Source organism: Crocodylus porosus, unplaced genomic scaffold, assembly GCF_001723895.1.
Source record: "Crocodylus porosus isolate Cpor-Errol unplaced genomic scaffold, CroPor_comp1, whole genome shotgun sequence".
In the NCBI taxonomy this organism is placed as follows: Eukaryota; Metazoa; Chordata; order Crocodylia; family Crocodylidae; genus Crocodylus; species Crocodylus porosus.
In genome coordinates, this window is record NW_017728950.1 from 62808853 (window position 1) to 62829396 (window position 20544).

Below are 20544 nucleotides of genomic sequence, written 5' to 3' on the forward strand. Positions count from 1 at the left end.
CGAAGAGGATGGAGCTGGACTGTTCTTAGTGGTGGTAGGTGACAGAACAAAGAGCAGTAGTGTCAAGTTGCAGCAAGGGAAGTTTAGGTTAGATATTAGGAAGACTTTCCTCACTAGGAGGGTAGTAAAACACACGGAACGTTTTACTCAGAGAGGTTGTGGACTCTCCATCCTTGGAGGTTTTTAATACCCAGCTAGACAGAGCCTTGGCTGGGAAGATCTAGTTGGGGATGAGCCTGCTTTGAGCAGGGGATTAGATGTGATGATCTCCTGAGGTCCTTCCAATCCTCATTTTCTATGATCCTATGACAGAGGAGTGACGGAGCTTGCCACAGGGCTCGGTCCCACAAGCAGCACCTCTGTGATCCAAGGAGAGCACCTTTATGCAAGGGGTGAGTCATCCAGCCATCGCAGCCCAAGTGCAGTGGTAACGCTCCACAAACGACATGCCAGGCTAAGGTGGCAGAGCGCGATCACTTTCATTGCACCGGCCCTTGTTGGGATAGAGTTAGGCCAGTTGTCTACCTCTATCCCAGTTCTACACTCGGTCCAGTAGAAAGGCATCACCCTAAGAAATCCCTGCCCTTTGCACAGAAGTGCTGTGTAAATATGTGAGGTTCCCTGCTTGTGTAAGTGGCAGCCAGAAACAATGTGCCTTGTTTTATATTCAGGAGCATGCAAATCTTCTGTCTTGGCTGGGCAGAATCCTTCAGCATCTGTTGTACCTGCATTGCAGTGGAGGTGTGACCTTTACAGCTGAGTTCTGAAGGGTGTTTTTTGAAGTAGGTGCTGAAAAAAAGCAGAATATTCTTCACTGCTTGTAAAACTGCTGTACAATCTGCTGTCTTGACAGCACTTCATAGAAGTAATGCTGGCTGCCGTGATTCCCCAGCTTTACCTGTTGCAGGTGAGCGTGTTAGGTCTCTGTTGTGTCAAGGTTGACAGTAGTCCTCTATAGAGTTGAGATGATGGATTGTATAGGATGGTTTGGAGAGGAATAATCCTGCCTCAGGTAGGAGGTTAGACTAGATGACCTCCCTTCCAGCCTACTTCTCTATGATAAAATTGCTCTAAACAGTCATTGTGACCCTGGAGTTAATTTTAGCATGGCCCAAAGCATTTTCTGTCTGCAAGGTAAAACATATCCATCAGTATTTAGGGCAAATTCTGCTATGAGGGCTGTGGTACCCAACTTCCACTGGAATTGGTAGGATCTGGATGTGTGAATCCAAGGGCAAAAGTTAGCCTGTAGCAGAGAATGGTTTGGCTCCACATATCCCTGTACTGTGAGTGTTTTCAGTTCAGGGGTTTGTGACAGGCCCATGTCTAACCCAAATAAATTAGGTTATGATCCTATGCAGGTTCTATAGGTTGTGTTCTGTAGGCTCAGCACAAACACATGAGAGGACGGGATTGCAGGGCCTAACTGTTCTTATGAATCAAATTACTGAACACCTAATCAGCAAACAGTTTCTTCAGAAAAAGGGAGATGCTTTAAAAAATACCATCAGATACCATGTTCTGAGAGAGGACGAGCAGTGGGGATGGGGAATGGGCCGGGGAGGAAAAAGCCTGAGCTTGCAGGTACCTGCTTATCGCCTCACACCCTGCTTATCTCGTCACACAATTCTCAGATTACCGAGCACGCTCCAGCTCAGAACCACAGTCAGTGAATGGAAGTTTCCCTACAATTACTGCTCCTGCCTGTTGTTGCACTGAGAACCAGGACTCAAAGCAGGGATACAGTCTCTTCTGTGCTCTCAGCCACCTGCTGCTGGCAAGGTGAGGGATGGGTAGTGTTTGGAATGGTCAGGGAGACAGGGAAGGGTGCCTAGGGGGAAGAAACATAGCTGGAAGGCACTGGGACAAGATCTTGATGGGGAGTGGCAGAGACAAGGTTGGGATAAATTGGAAGTTACACTTCCACTAGAGCATGCTTTCTTCCGGAATCTGGATTGAAACGTCAGACTCAGGAGTCTCAACATTGCTCTGCTGCCAGCAAAATCTGCCAGTGGTTTTCACCGAATACACATCTGTCCTGTACTAACAGCAGGTCTAAATAGAGGGTGACAACCTAATACATGACTCCATTAGCTCAAGAGACATGGAATTTTGTGCCAGCAGTTTAGGTAGGCCTCTACCACAGTTAATTCAGGGTAGAGTTCACAGGTTGCTTCGGTAAAGCACAGTGAGAATATACCTATGGATCTAAAAGTGCCTATTCTGCTGACCAGCCATATGGGTATTGTTATGATCCCTACACTTACAATTTCTCTGAACTTTTCTACACCCACACACAACATCAAAAAAAAAAGCTTTTATAAGTTTGTAAAATCAAGCCTTCAGAAGCTAGGAAATGAACACCTGTGAAACTTGACAAATCACTTGGATCAGCTTTCTTTCGTAGCTGGGCCTTAACTGTGTTCTCATGTCCTATCCTCAGAACTTGAGATGCTGGCCACTGATATGCAGAGTGATATACCTGCAGCTGAAATCAGTGGCAGCTGCTCTCTGAATACAAGATAATACCAAGTACACTGAAAATTTGTCCATAGGTACCTCAAATTATGGACCCCAAATTAATGGACACATTCATGGCCTTGATCTCCAATTGTAAAATGACTATTATAATACAGCTTCACTTTGCAGGGGGGTTGTAAAAATAAATTAATGTGTGTGAAGAGCTCAGTTACTATGGTGATGAGTGCCATGGAAAAGACTGTGAGGAAATATTTCTGTATTCAGAGCAGGGTTTCATCAGTGTGCAGTAAAAAAAAAAAAAAAAAAAGGTTAGGGCCACACATTGAACAGTGAAGATGAAACTTGAATGGCTGCTCAGTCAGTAGGCACCACCCAAGCTGTACAATGAATGAAGCCAGGATCCCGTGAAAGCAAGCTGGCAAATAAAGCAAGTCATAATGAGAAAATACCTAGAACGCACCATATCACTCCTGCCAGTGGGAAACTAGCTATAGTACCCCATCATTTGTTAGTACTTGCAGTGGGGTGACAGCATTCAATTTCTTGTGTTACAGTCTTAAAAACATTACTTGTACAAGCAGCAATCGTGTCTTCCTGTACATCAGTTTTCATTAAAAGCAAATGTGTGTCTATCTGCATACATGTATAAAACATGTTAAAAATGAGAGAAAAAGCATCCTGAGGCAACCATCATTGAATTATTTTTATGAAAAGTCAGATGTTACATGTTACAATTAATACTGTCAATTTTAGAACCCATAAAATGAGTGTACAGGCAGTCCTCAGACTTATGACACAATTGGTTCCTGAAAACCATGTCTTAATTCGAAATGTAACTCGGAACCAATTTTCCCATAGGAAACAATGTTATAAATGGGGGATTGGTTCCCCAAGCCAAGGTCTGATACCCTATTTTCACCACAAATAACCTAGAATTTTGTACTCAGTTAATTATAGATGAGTAATATAGCTACATTAATGTATTTATATTGTAAGTAGCAATCATATTGATTTGGAAGGACTTCCTTGAGGTGACTTTGCTGGACTTTTTGAAGGGTTCTTGGCTGGAGCCTTCTCAGGTTTTTCTGGAGTCTCGTCTGTTTTCTTAAAGAAAGTGTCCAAGGAAGTTTGGACAGATGTTCTCCAGGGAGAGAGGCGACGCAGCAAACTTATTTACTGGCGTGGTATGGCATCAGATCAAGGTTGTAAAGTCGAAACTGACATCAAAGTTGAAACAGGGTGTCAATTTATAAACATTGTAAGTGTGAAACATTGTAACTTGAAACACTGTAAGTTGAGACTGTCTGTACTGTGTTGGTGGAGAGTTGAATATTATAGAAAGAAGTTAACAGTGATTAGACTGAGAACTAGATTTATTGCTCAAGAAAATATTTTCATTTTCATCCACATTTTCAATGGAAAATGTTCATATTTCAGGTGAAACACAATAACTAGGTCTAGTAGCTGCCACCATAGCAGAGGATGGAATTCCCGACTCCCGGCCCCCTTTTTACTCCTATTTTTAATTACACATCTGTTTTAGAAATTCTCTCTTGTTTGTTGTACTGGTTTTCTTATGTGCATTTGTTTAGTGGTTGGGTTTCTTTTTGTGTGTGGTGGGTGCATCATATTTCTCCAATTTGTTTTCCTTTGATAGCCAGGTTAATTGAGAAAGAGGTCTCTGTTTTCTTCACACCCCTTTTCTTCCTTGCATCACCTTGCATGACATACTTAGGCCTCTACTACGTTTTACAGGCATTGCACCATTAGCTGGTTAATTGCACAATTAACTGAAACCAGTTACACATGCAAGTTGTTATCGCACCATAAAAAGGTCCAACCAGCTATAAAGTTAGACCTCAGAAATGTGTACTAAATTTGTAGCCAGTTGGTATCCAGCTTTAATTTACATGTGTAGCAGTGTTCCCTGCCATAGGGATGTATCATGCCCAGCCGGGTCTGGGAGGAAAAAGCCTGAGCTGGGAGTCCTGCAACGGAGGAGACCCTCAGTCCCAGCGGCCGCCTGCCCAACTGGGGCCTCGGTAGTGCTCCACAGCTGTTGGGACCCAGAGTCAGTGGCACTGGGTCCTGGCAGTGCACCTCCTGGTGTCAAGACCAGCTGGGTCTTGGGGATGTGTAAAGCCCCCTTGGCAGGGAGGTTATGCCATCTGGGGCACATGTGGCATGGCAGGAAGCGCAACTGAGTGGATCACACATTAGATCCTATTACACTTTTATCTGCATGTATAGAGGGGCCCTTAGACTTCAAACTATTTGTCAGCTCTGTCCATTAAATAGTTAAGAAGTGGGATTTCTTATGTATTTTATCTTTGTTATTTTCTTCTTTTAATTTTGGTTGGATTTTTAACATTTATTTTTGGGATTCTTTCCTTCCAGAGCAGTGTGCAGATAACACTGAGCATTACTTTAACTGTGATCACTACTTCTACAGATATCAAACATTTTTTTCTTCATTTTAAGTCTGACATAGGAGAATGTCACTCAATTGCACGTACAGAAGTAATGTTGAACATCCTATGACATGATGATAAATTCTATCCTAAAACCTAAAACTTGTATTTCTAAAAATATATTTAAAAAGCATAAATCATACCCCTAAGAGACAAACTAGACCCACCTCATCCCTGCACCTCCAGTTTTCTGGTAAATAAAAATATTGTTATATTGTCTTGGATAGCCTATGGTCTGGAGTATTTCTTAATAGGTAGTTGCAAGCAGAATCTTTCTTTACTTTACTTTAAGATTTTTACCAAGGACAATAAACTTTACTGTAGGTGAACAAACACAATGTTGTAAACAAGCCAACATACCCTGCCATGAGCCTAACAGCTGTTAAATTTCAGAGTCTGGATTTGAGTATAAAAGGCATGTAAACTTGCTGTCATTCCATGAGGGATAATTTACCCTCTTATTACCTTTATTTTGATATTACTAGGATAGTCTTCCACTGCAGGATCCAGTGATTCCATTGAAATTAAGGAGGGTTTCTTAGATCCTGTGGGACAACTTGTAGGTTCCACAGTTTCCCATTTGATACCAACTGCTTTCTCTACTTGGAGTTAAGCGTGCTGTGACTGAAACTAATTCTTTCCTTCTGCCAGAGCTCATGGGGAAGGTCTTCTAGCTCACTCTGGTCAATGATGCTAACGCATAAGGTTCAACCACCTACACAAATGCCAGCCTAATCCTACCATAGGCTTGTTCTGTGTTGGAAGTCATAAAAGTCCTTAAATATGTTAGGCCCTGATCCTTCAAACACTTGCATCCTAAAACTTGAACATGAGCATGAGCAGTTCAAGTGATTCAAAATAATGCGAGGCAAGTATGCAAGTATTTCCAGGATGCAGATCTTAACACGTAAGAGCCTCTGATGTTTTGCTTAATGCATTTTACATTTAAATCTTGGGTCACTGTCTTTATAAAAATAATTAAAATGCATTTTCCTTTCTTTAGTCCTTTGCTTGAGGTATTCCTTTATTTTACTGCTTTATCTGTATGTGAGACTAGCAGTTTTTACATCTGTTATTTTTAATACACAGTTTAGTTCTGCAAGGACCAAATCGTGTCCTCAGATGTCTGTTTTTCTCTTTTGTATGTCAGAGGGAGTTATGCCTGCCTATCTAAGATGTAACTTGGCTATAAATGAAGATTTAAACCCTGATTTTTCAACTATAACACTTGTATTTCATTGCTATTTAAAAAAATATTGTGTATTATACTTATTAGTCATTGCAGAATATGCAACTTGTAAAAAGCTTTAATTATGCTTAATTAAGTCTTCTCTTTCATTGAAAGCTTGCAATGTCATCATCGTCGTCATCTTCAGCTTCACCATCACCACCCCCAAGAAGACCTGGTAGACCCACTATCTATTCCCCTTCGGAAAAGAAGAGGAGGAGAAAGAGTTTGGAGAGGAAAAGGGCTCAATCAAGGATATGTATAAGAGAACAAATAGGAAGATGGATGTCCCTTAGAGAAACACTTAATGTCTTCTCGCATGCTGAAGTTGCCAAGTTTTTATTGGATTTGTAAGCAAATTAAGTCTATGTATCTGAAAGAAAATGCAACTTCCATTTTGGTTGGTATCATTATGAGATTTTGATCTTATTTTGTAATACAGATATGACAGTTATGAAAGCCGAGATGTTGTATGTAAGGAATCTGAAGTCGAAATACAGAAAGTGGATAGAAACTCAACATTAAACGCAGAAAAGGACGTTCCACAGACCTCTTCAACATCAGCTACTGAAAGGTGACTTAATCTTTTTTTCAATGTGTTTTCTCTGTGGTTGTTCTGTGAAATAGCATAAAAAGTCAATAAAATACCATTTTCAACTGCCATTACATTTTATATTTTAATGGTTTTTATTAGCACTTGTTTTGAATATGTGTTCACACTTGTAGTTTTCTGTGAGAGAGCCCAGGTCAGGGGTGTCAAAACCCCCTTGTGCCCTGGGCTATATCCAGAACATATAGAAATGAGCAGGCAGTAGAATCAAGGAGTTCCTCAGCGTGATACAGAATTGGGAGCCTCTAGAGAATGGATATCAAACATATAGCCTGTGGGATAATCCAGGCTGTGAAGATTACCTAGGGGGGCTAGGAATTTGGGAGCAGGGTGACAGGAGCTGGGCTCACCCCTAGAATCCAGGGTCTGGAGCACCACTGGGAATGCATTTCAGTAGCAGGTGGTGAATAATGGCTGTATTAACCCCTGCAGCTCCCTGCTACTGGAGATGGGTCTGGGTCTGACCCCCAAGGAGTACCATGGTCCAAATCCAGCCCCAGGGGCCGAACTGGTTTGACACCCCTGCTCTAGAACAGTGGTTCTCAACCTTTTTTGTACCATGATCTATTTGTAAACGTTGGTCAGTCCAATCCAGTCAATAGTTTAAGTAGAAAACAGCCCCCTGGCCCTGCTGGTGCCACTCACTCCCAGCCCTGCCCCTCACTCCCAACTCAGTCCCCTAACCCCCCAGCCTTGCTGGTGCCCCTTACCCCCAGCCCCCCAGGGTGTGTGACATGGTGTGCCTCTGCAACTCAGCAGGCAGGACTCAGCGCAGGAGGGCAGAGTGGAGCAGCAAGACTCACTGCTGCCACTGCCACTGGAACTCCCACACCAGCCATGCCGCTGGCATCATGAGGAGTAACAGACTGGATGGATGGAAGAGCCATGCTGCCCTCACCTTCTCCCATCACCAGCTGCTCATGCACTAGGCTGCAGTTCTACCCCACCGCCATGGCTCAGCTGCCACCAGCACTCCCTTCAGGCCACAGCTCTACCCCAGAGGAGATGGGGTGGCGGGCAGTGTCACCTGTGCCCTCCTGCCACTGTCACATTGTCTTTGCCCCCTCTCCCACTCTGCCCCAATCCGTAGACTTCCCTGTAGGGAGCTATGGGGACTGCTCTCCACACTGCCTGGCTGCTATGTGCACGATCATATGCACATGGTGTTCCCTGCTTCATCACCCTCCTCCTGCTCCCCCCCAGCCCCAAGCAGCCCCTTGCAGGCTGGAACTTTGCAGCCTGCAAAGGGAAACTTGTGGTTTCCTACATTTTTCTCCTTTAAAGGAGAATCTATTTTTAAAGTTTATTGATACTTTTTTTTTAAAAAGTTTGTTCATGACCCTTCCATATATTCTTGCAACCCACTTTTGGGTGGCAACCCACTGGTTGAGAAACACTACATTAGACTGTGCTGTCTCCTGCGGCATTGTGGGCCAGGTCTATTTTGATTTGTGTGAGTTGTCCATATTAATTGCAGGACTGGCTCTTTGACTATCACTGAAATTTGGGGGTACTTACTCAGCGTTTCCAAGGTGAAATCCCTACTTGGCTTTACTGAAGCTAAATTAGGCCTAAAGTGTCATAGCCCCTCTGAAGATGTGCACCATTACATAAATCGGGGGCGGGCAATAATTTCGGGCAGAGGACCACTTACCCAGTTTTGGCAGGCTGTTGAGGGCCTCACGGGTAGTCTCGCCCCTTGACGGGTGCTCCACCACTTGACAGGTGACCTGCCCCGGTCACTATCTTGGGACTAATGTCCCAGGGCCAGCACCGGTGGGGCCCAAAGTGGGGTGCAGGCTGGCAGGGGTCTATGGAGCTGGGCTGGGCTGCACCAGCAGGAAGAGGGGGGAGCTGGCCCGGGTCCATAGAGCCCCTGCCACCCTGCTCTGGGCCCCGTCGGCACTGACCCCAGGGCACCAGTGCGGCCCTGTGCTCCCACTGGCTCCCCGTCCACTGACTCCCAGTGCCTCCCAGCCCTGCGGTACAGGTGGGGGGCAGCGCACAACCTCAACCCCCTGCTTTCTGGGGGGAAAGAAGTTGGTGCTGAGCACAGGGAAAATTGGCTCCTTGCCCGCCCCATGGCCAATGCTCCCTGCTGCAGCTGCTCGCAGCCAGCGCAGGGCTGTCCAGAGCAGGCACAGGCAGCCCCATGCAGGCTGTAAGCAGCTGCAGCGCAGGGCACTGGTCACAGGGCGAGCAAGGAGCCACCCTTCCCCAGACTCAGCACCAGCTTGTAACCTGGCCCTGCTGCCAGCCTGGGAGTGGGACCGGGTTACAAGGTGGTGCTGAGTGTGGGGTGGGGGGGAAGCAGCCCCTTGCCTGCCCCATGCCCAGCACCCTGCACTGCAGCTGCTCGCAGCCTGCCTGAGGCAGCCTGTGCGGGCTGCGAGCACCTGCAGCAGGGAGCGCCGGCCATAGGGTGGGCGAGGGGCTGCTTTTCTCTGCACAGGGAAGGAGCCCGGGAAAAAGCTAAGCGCAGGGGGGAAGCGGCCTCTCCCCCACCCCATGACTGGCATTCCCTGCTGCAGGCGCTTGCAGCCCACGGGGGCTGTCCAGAGCAGGCACAGGCAGCCCCATGCAGGCTGCGAGCAGCTGCAGCACAGGGTGCCAGCCGTGTGGTGGGGAGGGGGCTCCTTCCCTGCCCAGGTTCCCCCCTCCCCCACCCTTCTCCCTGCCCTGCACTTACCTACAGTTCTGGTGCGGGGCAGCCATGTGCTCCCAGCCCAGAAATGGCAGCAGGGGCTTCCAGCTGGGGGGCCGGGGCCGGGTGGGCCGCTGTTGTTGGAGCCTGCCAGGCTTCCCCTGGGTCCTACTGCCCTTGGTTCCAGTCATTTTTACAGGAAACAAGGGCAGGGAAATATTAATTTTTCACATTTTTTAGGGGCCCCACAGCCTGGATAGAATGACCTTGCGGGCTGCATTTTGCCCAACCCTGACATAAATGCTGACTGTGAGGGACCTACTTCCACCTTCCTTCATCTCTTATTAACTCTCCCTCCCTGAGTGTGGCTCCAAGGAAGTGCCACACACACACATCAGGTTGGCTTAGAAGTTAATTTGTTAGTCTTGGACAATTAGTCTATTCTGCTATGTCTTCTAAGAAAATGGAGGGTACTTTAATTTGGTGGAGTCAGGCATCAACATAGTAGAACTTTTTCATGAATATATAGAGAGAAAAGCTTTGCTATTATGATTCATGCAATGCTGGATGATGCAATATTAGTATTAGGAATATTTTATATTTTACAGGCATAGCTTAACTATATGAAAGAATAAATATTCAGTATGCCAATTTTATTTTTAGATGAGCAAACTGAATTGAAATGAGACATAAAGATCCCAGGCAGTAGTTCATATATGCACAGTGTAAAAGAGATCAGAATAAATAATACTGATGTCCAGTGAGTGGATTATAGTGAGAAAGTTATGCAATTCTTGCTCCATTTATCCTTTCCAATATTAATGAATTGAGTTTATTTTAGGTGCCAACTTGCTATGTGTAGTGTTGTTCAAAAAAAGGGGCAAAATTTTGTGTGAATTTGTTATGCAGTCTGTCATCTTTAGAAGTACAGTAACATTTACTATTGTCCTATTTATGTAGTAGAAATCTGTGTTTTCCAGCAGAAGGAGTTGTAAGTTTTATTTTATGTTTGGTATATTTATTATTTTGAATAATGGGGTGGTGTACTTAGCTGAGAATTTTTAATCTTAATAATAAGGTGTATCCACAATTTGCTTTGGGATAAAGGATCTCAGAAAAAGAATGTATTTCTCTAGTTACATTACATTAAATGTTACTTCCTGCTAAATTTATTTAACAGATTACCATGTGAAGATTTAGAGGATGATTCCACAGAGAACTCAGGGGAAGAGTTTACAATTGATAATGAATATGACCTTTCTAAAAGGTAAGTAGTATTTAATGTTGTTTTATATTTTTTTAGAAATATTGGAAATGACAGTGTTTTGACTATTACACATCCTGTGTTGCCATATTTACTTAAAGAGGTAGTCGTCAAGACAAAAATCACATTTTTAAAACATTATGATCTTGCAAATAGCTAACTGTATAATTCTAAATAAAATAATTGTAAATATTTTTTTTCCTTTGTGTAACGTGCTTTTAAATTTCTTGCAGGATAGACAGTGCTTTACCCTGGTTCGACTTGCTCGTAATTTCTGTTTGATTCTCATGTACTTGCACAATCCTGTTCTTATTTCTAATTCTGTAGAGTACTTTTATAATCTGTCTATATTTACATTTAAACTCCTTAATCTTAGGTTTTCTATTATCTTTCCCCTCCTATACTCATATTTTAAAAAATGAAATCAAACATGTTTAGCATCTAAATTACCAACCATGTTTTAAATCGTGTTATATTTATGCACACTCTATTTGTCTTTATTCATTTAGTTTTTCTTCAGTTAAACATTTGAAAAATGTGTCTCTAGCAGAGGATATATTGGGCATCACAGATGAATGTGATGCTGGGTCACAAGATGACTTTATAGAAAGCTTTGAGGAAACAACTCATGATATGACTCTGGATGACGCCCAGGATATTTCTCATGAAAAAATGCACATTGTATATGATCACTGCCTTCTTCAACTAGCAAAAAAGATTGTTATGCCAAAATGTTTGTTTTGTGCTGGTGAAGTTGATGTTTCTATACAGCCTGTTTCTTCCTGCGTGCATGTGATATGGGTGAGTAATATACCTTGTTAATCTCTGTCCATTATACTGTGATTGTTTCACAATAATTCATCATTTTAATTTTTTAAGGACCTGCTCAGATCTGCCAGAGTAGGCCCTTGTGGAATGACAGTGACTTAAATGTGACTCCATACAAGTACCTGCAGATAATCCCATTGAGGTCAGCAGAGTTCTGCAAAAGTCCACCCGTATAGACCAGATTGCATTGTTGTCCTTTTTATTATAGTTTGGCTTTGAGTTTGCATAGATAACTTTTATAACAAGTTTTTTCAGTTACTCATGTAAGTAATCCTATTATTTGCACAATGACTGCTTTCATGAGGTAAAGGTTTACAGGACATAGGCTTTTTTGTTTTAACAAGTGTACTTTTCTGTATGTATATTTATTATAGAACGTATTATCAAGTGGACGCAAGTATCTTGAATTGGACCCCAAATGTATATATTGTCAAATTAAACTTTAAAAAAACCAGGCTGATAGAAATTTCCACAATTAAAAAAAATGCTATTGTGTTGTAGTGCCTGGCTTTCCTAAACAAATGAATCTGAAAATGAAAGTGACGAACCATTTTAATTGAAAGTGCACTTTAAAACTTTCCAGATAGTTCTAAAATGGTATTGCTTGTTAATATCAAAACAGTCCATTGTATGGCCTCACAATCTTTTTTTCCCCTCTTTGTTTTTGCTTAACCTCAAATATATTTAGAAATGTAGTGCAGGACATGTAGCATTTGAATGGTCTTCCCAACCTTTGATAAAAGGACAGATATATGCAGGAGACCTTGCATTATCTTCTGCAGTCATACTATCAGGAAACAATTTTGGAAAAATTTCACAAATGGCAAACTTTATGAAGTTGACATTCACAAGTGCAAATACGTTCTTCGGACTGCAACGCCATTTTATTGTTCCAACAATAGAATCCTTCTGGTGTCGTATGAAGCAACACATTTTGGAGGAACTACATGGGAAGGAGGTGGTCATTATGGGTAAATAAAGCCTTTCAAAACTTAATTAAACCTTATTCAAGTTTTATCTTTGGTTTTCAAATATTATTACACTTGTTAGAAAAAGTAACCTTGATTTTATTCATTACTTAAAATAAAACTTCTTTCTAATTCTCAATGTGCAGGAGATGGACACATGGATGGACCTGGCCACTCTGCACAGTATTGTGTATATTCATTCATGGACTTAGAAACCAAACAAATATTAGGTGTTGAAATTGTGGATAAACGTAAAACACAACTGAATTCCCCTTTTATGGAGAAGGAGGCCTTCCGGAGAGCATTACAAAAGTTGTTGGATGAACAGCTAATGGTCAAAGAAGTGGTTACTGAAGCACATGCTCAAATTTCAGCTCTGATAAGTAATTGTTCTGTTTATCCATTCTTAACTTTTTACTAAGATTTTACAAACTTACGTGAGCTATGTACAGTGTGCTGTTGGATGGTTTAAACTAGTCCGTATTTGACTGAGCTGAAAATAATTTAAAAAAATATATCTGCTGGCCTTTTAGATTTTGTTGGGATTGGGGAAGTGAGAAAAATACATTATACAGGTGTCTTTGGGTGAAGGAGGGGCTTGTTACATAACACGTGTGTGTGATGCTGCTCTTGGGTGTCAATTACAGGCTTTCCAGCAGCCTGCTACTTGAAGATCAAGAGATTTAAGAGTTTGCCCCAAGGGCCTGGGTCCTGCATCCCTTTTCAGAAATAAGTAATTGACTGTGAAAGTAACATTGTCAGCTTTTAGCTTTAATACTATGCACAAAGTGATCTTGAAATACTATGTTTTCTCTCATACCACGTGCCCCCAATAATACGGACACATTGTTTTGGGACGGTAGAAGGAAGAAAAATATTTTACTGTTGTCATGGCTGAATGCTGACCACACGAAGTAGAGACAGAGTCCACTCTTCAGCATCACTTGCCACACCCTGGCTGCTGTGCCAAAAGCTAGAGTTTTAACCTTCTCACTATTGTTGACAAATTGGTATCAGATTTTGGCTGCTTAGCTGAAAGCTATGGCTAATTCAGCAGTGGTGGAGAGGGTTGAAACTATAGCTCTGATGCTAAAGTGTGGACTCTGCTCATGGTGCATGGTTGCAGGGAGAGAATCACGACCCTGGTAGCCATTCCAGCATCTCCATGCTTCCATTCTGGTACAGAAATCAGCCTCCACACTTGGGACATACACCTCGAACAGAAAGGGTGGAAGTAGGAGGTAGTGACATTTAATTTTCTGGTTTCTAAAATAATTTTTGCTAGAGCTTATTTGAAAATGGGAGGATTCTGTGTGGAAAATGGAATTATTTCAATTTGAAAATGCTGCTGCTTTGCCCCATGGGAGTTATCATTAGGTGTTTCAAGGTCTCATTCTCCTCTGTAGACTGGTATTGCAACCAGGTAGCCATCTCATGATGCATCAGTTTCCCTACTTGCAAAAGGAAGGTGGTGTACCTTAGGAGTTAGTCTGGTTAAGGAAGCTGACTCATAGAACAGAATGCAGACTTGAAGTACCAAAATGTAACTTCCACAAGGTACCACAGGAATATTTTGAATATTCACAATAGGGCTACTGATGTTGCTTGTAAGTTAAAAGAGTTGTTACGTATAACCATGACATTGGTTCACAGTAATTCTTCTTTATAGAACTGAGTTTTCCTTTTGGTGTAAAAAGTACTGAAACAGTACTTTTCTTTTGTTTAAATCACCTTTATAAAATCTACTTTTTAAAAACCTAGGTACTTTTATTATGTTGGGGAAAGTACAAAAGAGAGGCATTGGTATTGAGCTTGCTCCTATGGCAAATATTGTGTGTTATTTACATGTGTAAATTTCTGTAACGATTGTTGAGTCTTAAATAGGTTATATTTTATATGCTTTGCTAACATACTACAATTTAAATTTAGCAAGAAAAAACGGATGCGTTTGTTTTGTTGCTCTTCAGTTTATTAATAACCCCTATGTAAAATTAACTAATATAATTCATATATCTATATTGACAGAAAAGAAATTTCCTTATGTCATCCATTCATATGATATATGGGGTGGTGCCAAAAACCTTGGAAACAAATTAATTGAGGTAATAGTCCTCAGATAAGTATAGAATAATTGCATATTTTTGTAGTTTCTTACAGTGGTATAGTTGATCATTTAGCATTTGTAGTACAGTATTAATAGGATGCAGAGTTTATAACAGATTCAAAGCAAGCCCAGGTCAGCAGTGGTGTAAAATGTGATCACTAATGACTGTGTGGCCAGATAGAGGATAACCATGGTTAATTTCTATGAAATAGAAAGTATGAAAAGTTTATACCTGATAAAGACTTGCTTCTCAGCGTTTCTAGCAGAAAACACCACAACTATTACTAACTGGCCTCCAGCTTGACAGTTTGCATGGGGCGTAGGCTAATCTCTCCTTCTCTTGAGAATTTTTTTGTTAGTTGCCTTCAGTGACATGAGGGAGCTTTAATTGTCATCATATGTGCTATACTGTTATTATGGTTGTTTATATGATGTAATGGACAAAAAAATTGGTAGGTATTGTATAGATTTGACACATCAACCCAGCCTCCTAAAAACTTGCCATCTATCTTTCCATTAGAAGAATAGGATTTCTGCTTTCAAATCTTTAAATCCAGTATTTTTAACACAAGAAAGTGTGTGCATGCAGGGATGTAATTTTGTTTTTAATAATTATATATGTTTTTATTTTTCAGGCTAGCAGACAGAAAGATTGTCGACACCTTTTACACTGGTGCTCAGATATTGTCAATTATTTCTGGTTTTGCTGCAAGGAAGCTAGTTCATATGAAAAATTTATAGTAAGTTGTAATTTTAGAGTTGAATTGTAATATTCCAGTACAGTATTTTACTGCAATAAATTATATTTATTATCATGGTTTCTTAACATTGTAGGGAATGTGGTGTGGCTTAGTTCACCATGTGGTCAATGAACATCAGTGGGCTAGTGGAAACGGCATCATTGAGGGACGGTGCAAACATGGTCCTCAAATGGATGAAAGAGAAAAGGAATGGCTAGAAAAGGGAAGCAAACCTCACACTGAAATGTGCAGAATAATTTTGGATAAAAAGTTTCTGAGAAACATCCCATACTTTCTACAATTTAGGTATAATGAACTTGAATTGTGGATGATAGGTTGTCTGTTCCCTCCAAATTATTCTCTTCCCTCCCTGCTAAAGTTAAATGGAAACTGTATGCCAAAAATGTAATTTTGCTTATACGCCAAATTGTTCAAACTATTATTTAGTAGTATTACACCATGTAACAAAGTAAAAGCTAAATTAATTCTAAGTGTTATAATTACAAATAAAAATAAAGGTAAAAAAGCATTGCTTACTTTAAAAAGAAAAAAAAGAGTAATTCCTATGTTTCTCTGAATATTTATGTATAGTTATATAATAATTGTTTTCCTGATATTAATATATTAAAGTGCTTCTGAAAACATATATTTTATTTTCATAAAGATCCATCTTTGATCTGGAGCAGTTTCAGCAACATGTGCATATGTATGCTACCAAAAGATATGAATATACATACCCTGTCTACAGAGCAAGATGTTTTTTGGCAGCAATTGATTACAATATGCATTTGAACCGGCAAACCATGCACAACCCACAAAATCAGTTAATGTAAGTCTATTACAGTTTATTTCCCTTTTCTTAGTTCATACATTACAACAAATTGACTGTGACTTTCTGAAAAATAAGTGCACACACAATTCTCTCTGCCTGGGTTATTATATATATTATTGGACACATTCTCAATATAGTTTTGCCAGTGGAAAATTTAGCACTCTTTCTTAGGTTAAACACAAAGTTCAGGTTTCTTCGTAATTTCGGTGGAAGAGCACACAAGGTTACAGATATTCTGAACTCAAATATGGTCAGAAAATGCATGCCCTTGCCCAATTCCCAATCTCCAGCAGCTAGAATGATCCTAGTTGCAGTCATGAAGGAAAGCCATGGAAAAAAACATGGTGGTATCCATTACTTTTCCATCTCACATAGGGTTTTCTGAGTCCATTTAATGCTGTATATCAGGGATGGACAATTACTTGGACCCATGAGCCATATAGACAGTTCTGGGGAGCTGCTGCAGGCCAGTCGGCACCCTTCCCTTAAAAACAGCTCAGAGACTGCACCCTGCAGCTTCTCCCTGCCACTGCCAACAGCGTCCAGCCCTGACTCTGGCTTGCTCCACACCTGGGGCCAGAGCAGACCAGCTGCACACAGGCCCAACCCCAGCCTGCCTGTACCTGCTCTGGCTCACCCACCTATATCGAGCAGCAGCTGGGAAGAAGCTGCTGCTCAGTGCAAGAGAAAAGCAACCCCTCCCTTTTGCCACCGTTGGGTCCCTCTTGCTGCAGCTGCCCAGAGCCCATGCCTGGGCTGCACTTCAGCTTCTCTCTGCCACAGTAACCACCACCTGCAGACCGCCCAGCAGGACAGCAGTGGCAGTGCAGAGAAGCCATAGGGCAGCCTAGGTGCAGGCTCTGGGTGGCTGCAGTAAGAAGGACCCAGCAACGGCAAAGGGCAGGGGCTGCTTTTCCCTCAGGCCGAGCAGCAGCTTCTGGCCATCTGCCATTGCTGCTGCCACTGCTTAGTGTAGGTGAGAGAGTCGGGAGCAGATGTAGGGTGGGCTGGAGTTGGGGCTGTGTGCATGGGTTCCTGCCAGACCACAGGGTTGGAGCCAGCGGTGGCAGTCAGAAGGAGCTGCCATCATCTGGGCTGCCTAGAAAGGCAGACTAGCTCTGGAGCTGCCCCAGCCCCACTGTGTATCCATGGGCCAGATGGAACCTGTGCCAGGTGGGACTGAGGGACTTGCCACAGGCTGGACAAAGTCTCTCTGTGGGCTGGATCCGGCCCATGACCCATTTTTTGTCTACCCCTGCTCTATGTGGATCCCTTTCCACCTCTATTGTTATGCTGGCAATAATTACTAACTTCTGGCACAGAGAAGGTCTGCTAAGTTTCAATTTAAAGAATGATCTACAAAATCCTAGAAAACTTGCTGCATGTAGACCTGTTTGAGACTGGGTGCATGCATGAATTGGCTTTTACAATATGAGTGATAGGAGAAATGGCTGGGTGCGTATATTCCATCTTATTGTGTTGTTTGGTATCTGTCTCTTCATTAAGAATTTTGGATAACTATGTATTACTTTCATGGTAAGCCTTAGAGCACCCCTTTTTGGTAGATAAGTAGCATTCCCATTTCAAGTATCGGGAGGACAAAGCACATTGAACCAGATCCTCAGTAGTTTTAAATTAGCATAACTTCATTGATTTCACCTAACGAACAAAAGGAATAAGGAATGAATTACTTCTGGGCAGATTGTAGGGTCTGATGACATAGCCCTTAATTTTGCAAGTTCAGGCACCAAAGAGCAGTGGTATGGGAAGGAGTCCAGTGCAAAGCAACAAAAATGATTAGAGACCTGAGGTGCAAGATTTATGAGGAGAAGCTGAAAGAACTAGGGTTATTTAGTCTGGAAAGGAGAAGACTAAGGGGATATTTGTTAACTATTTTGAAATACCTGAAGGATGATTTTAAGAAGGTGGAGATGGGCTTTTCTCTGTGGCTGTAGGGGACAGGACTAGGAGCAATGGCCTTAAGATTCAGTAGGGGAAATTTAGGTTAAAGATTAGGAGGAACTTTCAGACTATGATGTTTGTCAAGCAAATTTTCAAGAGCAGGTTATACAGACACTTGGCTGGGATGGTTTAGTTGAGGATGATCTTGCCTTGAACAGGGGATTGGACTAGATGATTTTGTGAGGAACCTTCCAGTCCTACTTTCCTATGATCCTTTGCAAGTCAGTGTATGACTTAAGTCTTCAGAAGCTGGAGCAAAATTTATTGCTATGGTTATTTAATATGTGATATTTTAAAATTAGATTCTTATTTTTTCTCATAAGAAAAATAATTTTCACTTCCTTTTATAATAGATACCGTAGAATATACCATAGAAAATCTGGAAGGTGGACTTTGGTACCCAAGAAAGAAAATAAACCCTATGTATATATTGATAACATGATGGAGGAAATATTCCAACGCTGCCTGGAAACATAAAAAGATGTCCTGGAGGAGAAACACCTGGAACAAAATGTTTCATGATTGATTTCAATGTGATTTATACTAATTAGCTGCTGTCATGATATAAAAACAAAAATCCAGACTTATACTTACCACAATTACTAACAACATTGCTTGGCTCTATAGGAAGATAGAATTATTTAACATTTATTCTTGAATGGTGGTGAGCAGGAATCTTTCTGTACTAATAAAATTGCAAAAAATGGATAATCAGGTTTTAATGAATAACTTGCTGGCCTATTCTTAATTTTATATTTGTCTACAACATGTATATACACTAAAATTTTGAGAGAATTCTCAAAGATTAAAACTACTTTTTGATAAAAGTGATATGCATATGGTATCATATGGTAATTTATTTGTTTTCAGTATGACATGAAATGTCATAGATTAAAAACTTTTGTATTTATTTCAAACTATCAAAATGTCTTTTAAATAAAAGGATGCTCTTTTATGCTCACTGGGCCAATCATTTAATCTACTTTAACATTATTATATTTGGTAACTATACTTTGAATTTCCTTAGCAGTTTTCATTTTCATATAATTACACAAATAGCTTTATGACTCCTATCCAGTGCAACTAAGCAATACTCTATGGGTAGGAAACTGAAAGGTAGATAAGTGATTTGTCCGTGGCTGCAGAGGGATGTGGTCTAAGGGCTGTGACAGTCTGTCAAGAATTTCTGATTAACAATCCTGAATTTGTGCCTTGTCTCTAATGGGGCACTTTCTCCAGATTTGAAGTTTTCTACTTGATACATCTCCATGTTGTACATCCTTCTAAAATTATGAGGCAAATCTGCAGGTGATGATATGTTATCTTCATCTTCTCTGAAAATATATCTACTTGAAGACAGATCCTCTGTTTGTTTATATGGTTGTGTCTATAGAAATACTCGAGTAACATGTTTCTTATCCTGGTTTTCTACAAGGTAATAGTTCACTAATTTAGTGGGAGGGACTCATTTAATAAATAGTGGTACAAAAACAATGTATATTTTTAACAGGTAACATACTGTATTTAGTGAAATACCAGACAAGATGTTTTCTCCATTTAAAATGTGGGGGGAAAAGCCTCTTGTCTTGCATTTGACTACCAGCAAAAAGGACAGACAGCTGCTTGCAGCTCAGACTCTAATTCTGATCCAGGGTTGAGGATGTAGGGGGCAAAAGGGGGTGGGGCAGATGCCAGGGGATACAGGTACTGCAGGAAGAAGCAGGTGCCAAGGAATGCAGGCACTGGGCGGGGGGGCAGACCATAGGGAAGGGAAAGCATGTTGAAGCAGACTCAATTTAATTGAGTCTACTGGAGTGTGGCAATTACTGTCTGCATCTTCTGTACCAGGGTTTCCACACTTCAGAGTGGTGGCAGGGGCTCGAACTAAAATTTGTACAATAAGCTTTAGTTCAAACTGCCATTTTGAAGTGCAGGGATGCTGATACATGAGATGCTGTGGAACTTTAATTAAAGTGGCTCTCAACTGTAATTAAGGCACCCCCACTCCCAGAGTACATGTAAAAGTGCCTATAGAAAATTAAGGTTGCAAGGGACCTCAGGAAGTCATCTAATCCAACTCCCTGCTCAAAGCAGGACCATCCCCAGCTAGATCATCCCAGTGAAGGCTTCGTCTACCCAGGTCCTAAAAACCTCCAAGGGTGGAGATTCCAGAACCCCTCTGGATAGCTTGTTTCAGTGCTTTACTACCCTCGTTGTGGGAAAGTTTTTCCTAATAGGCAACCTAAACTTCCCTTGCTGCAACTTGAGACCGTTGCTCCTTGTTCTGTCATCTGTCACCATGGTAGTTCAAGGCTGTTATTGAACCCCCCGATAGTTCTCTCTTCTCCATACCAAATAAATCTAGTTCCCTTGGTCTCTTGTAAGTCATGTTCTGTAGCCCCCTAGCCATTT

General features: G+C 41.6%; 1 protein-coding gene across 3 annotated transcripts; it reads left to right on the plus strand.

The window, feature by feature from the left end:
- Positions 1 to 1614: 1614 nt before the first annotated feature.
- Positions 1615 to 19093, plus strand: LOC109323671. Of its 3 annotated transcripts, XM_019555356.1 has the most exons (12): positions 1615 to 1782; positions 6298 to 6530; positions 6623 to 6754; positions 10615 to 10701; positions 11208 to 11499; positions 12215 to 12497; positions 12641 to 12877; positions 14520 to 14596; positions 15234 to 15338; positions 15433 to 15644; positions 16003 to 16167; positions 18486 to 19093. In XM_019555356.1, exons 2-12 carry the CDS (start codon positions 6304 to 6306, stop codon positions 18607 to 18609), a joined length of 1941 nt encoding a protein of 646 aa, XP_019410901.1. In that variant the 5' UTR covers positions 1615 to 1782; positions 6298 to 6303; the 3' UTR covers positions 18610 to 19093. The 3 variants fall into 3 exon arrangements, with proteins under 3 accessions (XP_019410901.1, XP_019410902.1, XP_019410900.1); XM_019555355.1 differs by lacking the exon at positions 1615 to 1782 and having other exon boundaries at positions 6266 to 6530; XM_019555357.1 differs by lacking the exons at positions 1615 to 1782; positions 15433 to 15644; positions 18486 to 19093 and having other exon boundaries at positions 6263 to 6530; positions 16003 to 16105.
- The last annotated feature ends 1451 nt before the right edge of the window (positions 19094 to 20544 follow it).

Coding starts and splice junctions, on each gene's coding strand:
- LOC109323671 (XM_019555356.1), top strand. CDS start 6,304: ATGTCATCATCGTCGTCATCTTCAGCTTCACCATCACCACCCCCAAGA. Junction 11,500..12,214: donor CCTGCGTGCATGTGATATGG/GTGAGTAATATA, acceptor AAATATATTTAG/AAATGTAGTGCAGGACATGT. Junction 15,339..15,432: donor GTTCATATGAAAAATTTATA/GTAAGTTGTAAT, acceptor TTAACATTGTAG/GGAATGTGGTGTGGCTTAGT.